Below are 3,440 nucleotides of genomic sequence, written 5' to 3'. Positions count from 1 at the left end.
AAAGATGAACAAATATTCAATTAGATCAGCTAGCCCCCACCGCCCCCACCCCCCTCCTTGTTTTATTATATTCTGACTTACTTTATCAAGACTGTCATCATTCAACATCTCTTAACTATGCCAGATCCCGGAGGCCCAACATGTTCTATGTTTCATGGGCTAACATCACAATAAATACTACATGTGGAGTGTCAGAGTGTAGAGGATGGTATAATTATACAGATACAAGATATAGGACTGATATAATTAATAGAGAGAGATTGTCTAAAAGGAGTCTTCTCATGTGGGCACATGTATGATTTTTTTTATATCCGCATACTCATTTTTCTATCACTGTTCAATTATTTTATATTCCTCACTAATTTGAACATCAGATTGATTGCACCGGAATATCCCTCGACCATCCTATGAACATTCTTGCTCCCTTGTCTGTTTGTCTTGTCGGCATTCCCGATTGAATGCCTTATGGTCAACTTAGTAATTAGCTCACTGGTCAACATAGTAATCAGGTCACTCATGATTATTCCATTTTCAAATCAAGATCAAACACTTAGCCTAAATCCTTCGTGGGGCCCTACACGTTGGTAAAAAGTGACTATGCTCATTCTTAATATTTCCGCCAACTCATCCCAGACCTAACATGAAGAAAATAAATTATGAATAACTACTAGCTCTTAAAATAATGATTGACGTATGAAGAAAGTATTTATCTCGACTATATCAATATTTGAATTCTAAATTTTAAATTGACAATATCTCATCTGTTAGTTACTAGATCATCTTAAGAAGATCGTGACGCCTACACAGTTTACTAGAAGGGAGATAGACATTAATTAAAGATTGATAGAGATATTTCGTCTACATAGATATTTACAGATGCGACGATCGAGCGAGTCACTTCCTTCCCTCGCCATTGACACATCTTTCACCTTATCTCTTCTCTTCACTGTTCCTACCACGGACTTGCACTAATGGCTGCCAATTGCCGACGTTGATATTTCTCACGATTTGCATGAAAAGAGAAGAAACAAAAGAGGATAAAATCCACTTTTAAAAACATAATCGAAGTAATTTGACTATTGTAGAAAAGATAATTACGTTGAACCAGACGAGAGAAGGTTGCAATCTCTTAGGCTCACTGCTCAAAAATAGCTAAGAAGTTTTCATACAAAAACAAAGTTATTTATTAAAATTCCCAAGTCCCAACTCTAATATTATATTTAGCATCACGTATACTACCGATTAAGATTCATTGATTCCTTAGAAATGGAAGAAGCAGAGCTCCAGTGCTTCACCGTTCCCATCCTGCTCGTCCTAGTAATTTCATTGCTAGTCCTCATCGGCCGGCGCCAGAGGCGAATCCTCCGGCTGCCACCGAGTCCAGTCGGCCTGCCGATAATCGGCCATCTGCATCTCCTTTCTCAGATCCCCCACCAATCCTTCCATACGCTCTCTCAGCGCCACGGCGACCTTCTCCACCTCCGCCTCGGCTCCGTGCCCTGCTTGGTTGCCTCATCTGCTTCTTCAGCCAGGGAGATATTAAGGACGCAAGAGTTGGCCTTCTCCGACCGCCTTCAGTTCAAGATCGCGAGCTACTTCGCCTACGGCGGCTCCGGGTTCGTCTTCGCGCATTACGGTCCCTACTGGAGGTTCATGAAGAAGCTTTGTATGTCGGAATTCCTCGGTGGCCGGATGCTTGACCTGTTCCTCCCTATCCGGCGCGATGAGTTGATAGCGCTGGCTCAATCTTTGTACGACAAGTCCAAGGAAGGAAGAACCACCGTCGACGTGAGCGGCGAGCTTTCAAGGTTCGTCAACAATGTGATCTCCCGGATGACGATGAGCCGCCGATCCTCCAAATCTGAGGGAGAGTCAGAGGAGATCAGGAAGATGGTGGATGAGATGATTGATTTGATGGGCAAGTTCAATTTGGCAGATTATATTGGAATCTTCAAATTTTGGGATTTGCAAGGTCTAGATAAGAGGATGGAGGACGTCCGCCGGCAGTTCGATCACATGATGGAGACGATCTTGAAGGAGAAGGAGGCTTCGAAGGGAAAACTAGGAGATGGAATAAAGGATTTTCTGGATATATTGATGGATACCTCAAAGGATTCTTGCGCAGAAGTGAAACTGACAAAGGAGAACATAAAAGCCTTCGTGTTTGATGTCTTCGCCGGTGGAACCAGCTCCTCGGTCACTGCCATGGAATGGGCACTGGCGGAGCTCATCAACCATCCAAACATCCTGCAGAAGGCGCGAGATGAGATCGACATGGTAGTCGGTAAGAAAAGGCTGGTGGCTGAGTCCGACGTGCCCAACCTCCCGTACTTGCAGGCTGTCATCAAAGAATCGCTAAGGCTGCACCCCGTCTTCCCTCTAATCATTCGGAAATCTATCAGGGAGAGCAAGATTAAAGGTTACGACGTTCCGGCAAACACGGCGGTCTTCATCAATACCTGGACCATTGGGAGGGACCCGGCGCAGTGGTCGGAACCACTGGAGTTCCGGCCAGAGAGGTTCACGGAAGAGGGAAGGAAGACGGTGGATTTCAGGGGTCAGCACTTCGAGCTGATACCGTTCGGGAGTGGGCGGAGAGCTTGTCCAGGGTCGTTCCTAGCGCTGCAGCTTCTACAATCTGCGCTCGGAATGATGATACAGTGCTTCGATTGGGGGGCGGACGGCGGAGAGACTGTGGACATGGCTGAAGGACTGAGCATGACACTCGCCAGGGGAAGAGCTTTGCTTTGCACGTCGGCGCCGCGCTTAAATCCGTTACCGTTGGAATAAAACTCAGAATTTGCGACATGAAATCGTAACATAGCTTCGACCATCCAAGTGCACTGCTCGTGTGGATAAATAAAAACTTCATATTTGTTAAACAACTATATGGTCACACTTACTACACAAATCTTGTTTTAGAATGGGCAAATGTGCCGACATTCAGGCTTAAACAGACAATAGTTTGTTGATAGGTTCGCTAATTATATGATCAAATCTGGATGCGATTGACTAATATAGTCTGTAGACAAGACACAAGTATCTCTAGTAAACTTCAGTAAATGATAATTGGATATAGGGGAGATCATATTATGCAGTTTTGTCCTTTCTTTTTGATGCGGAGGTCTCTTTGGCCATTTTGGGTCAATATCAAGGATGATCTATCCGTTGAAGCTAAGACGGGTCAAAGTTAATCTGAAGGGTAGTTAACTTAGCTCAAATAAGGTTCAACATGCTCTTCTCTACAGATTAGGTTCGATCAATGAACCAGTCCCAAACGTCATCTCATTCTTGGATTCCATATTGGTCTCAGACATCATCTTTATCTCGGATTCCATCTCGATCTCAGGCTTCATCTTGATCTCCGACTTCATCTCAGTCTCGGATTCCATCTTGGCATCAGATTCCATCTCAGTCTCGGATTCCATCTCAACGTCAGA

The 3,440-nt window shown here is 44.4% G+C and overlaps 1 protein-coding gene across 1 annotated transcript; it reads left to right on the top strand.

Annotated features, from left to right (window-relative positions):
* The first annotated feature begins 1,131 nt into the window (after positions 1-1,131).
* LOC122038128 (cytochrome P450 93A3-like) lies at positions 1,132-3,048 on the top strand. The gene has a single exon (XM_042597736.1). It carries the CDS (start codon positions 1,267-1,269, stop codon positions 2,788-2,790), a length of 1,524 nt encoding a protein of 507 aa, XP_042453670.1. The 5' UTR covers positions 1,132-1,266; the 3' UTR covers positions 2,791-3,048.
* Positions 3,049-3,440: the final 392 nt, after the last annotated feature.

Source organism: Zingiber officinale, chromosome 1A (genome assembly GCF_018446385.1).
Source record: "Zingiber officinale cultivar Zhangliang chromosome 1A, Zo_v1.1, whole genome shotgun sequence".
NCBI classification, from domain to species: domain Eukaryota; kingdom Viridiplantae; phylum Streptophyta; class Magnoliopsida; order Zingiberales; family Zingiberaceae; genus Zingiber; species Zingiber officinale.
Note: the sequence above shows the minus strand (reverse complement) of the source record. Positions and strands in the feature narration are given on the sequence as shown.

Bases quoted from the DNA above. Each gene is read 5' to 3' on its own strand.
- LOC122038128 (XM_042597736.1), top strand. From the start codon at position 1,267: ATGGAAGAAGCAGAGCTCCAGTGCTTCACCGTTCCCATCCTGCTCGTC.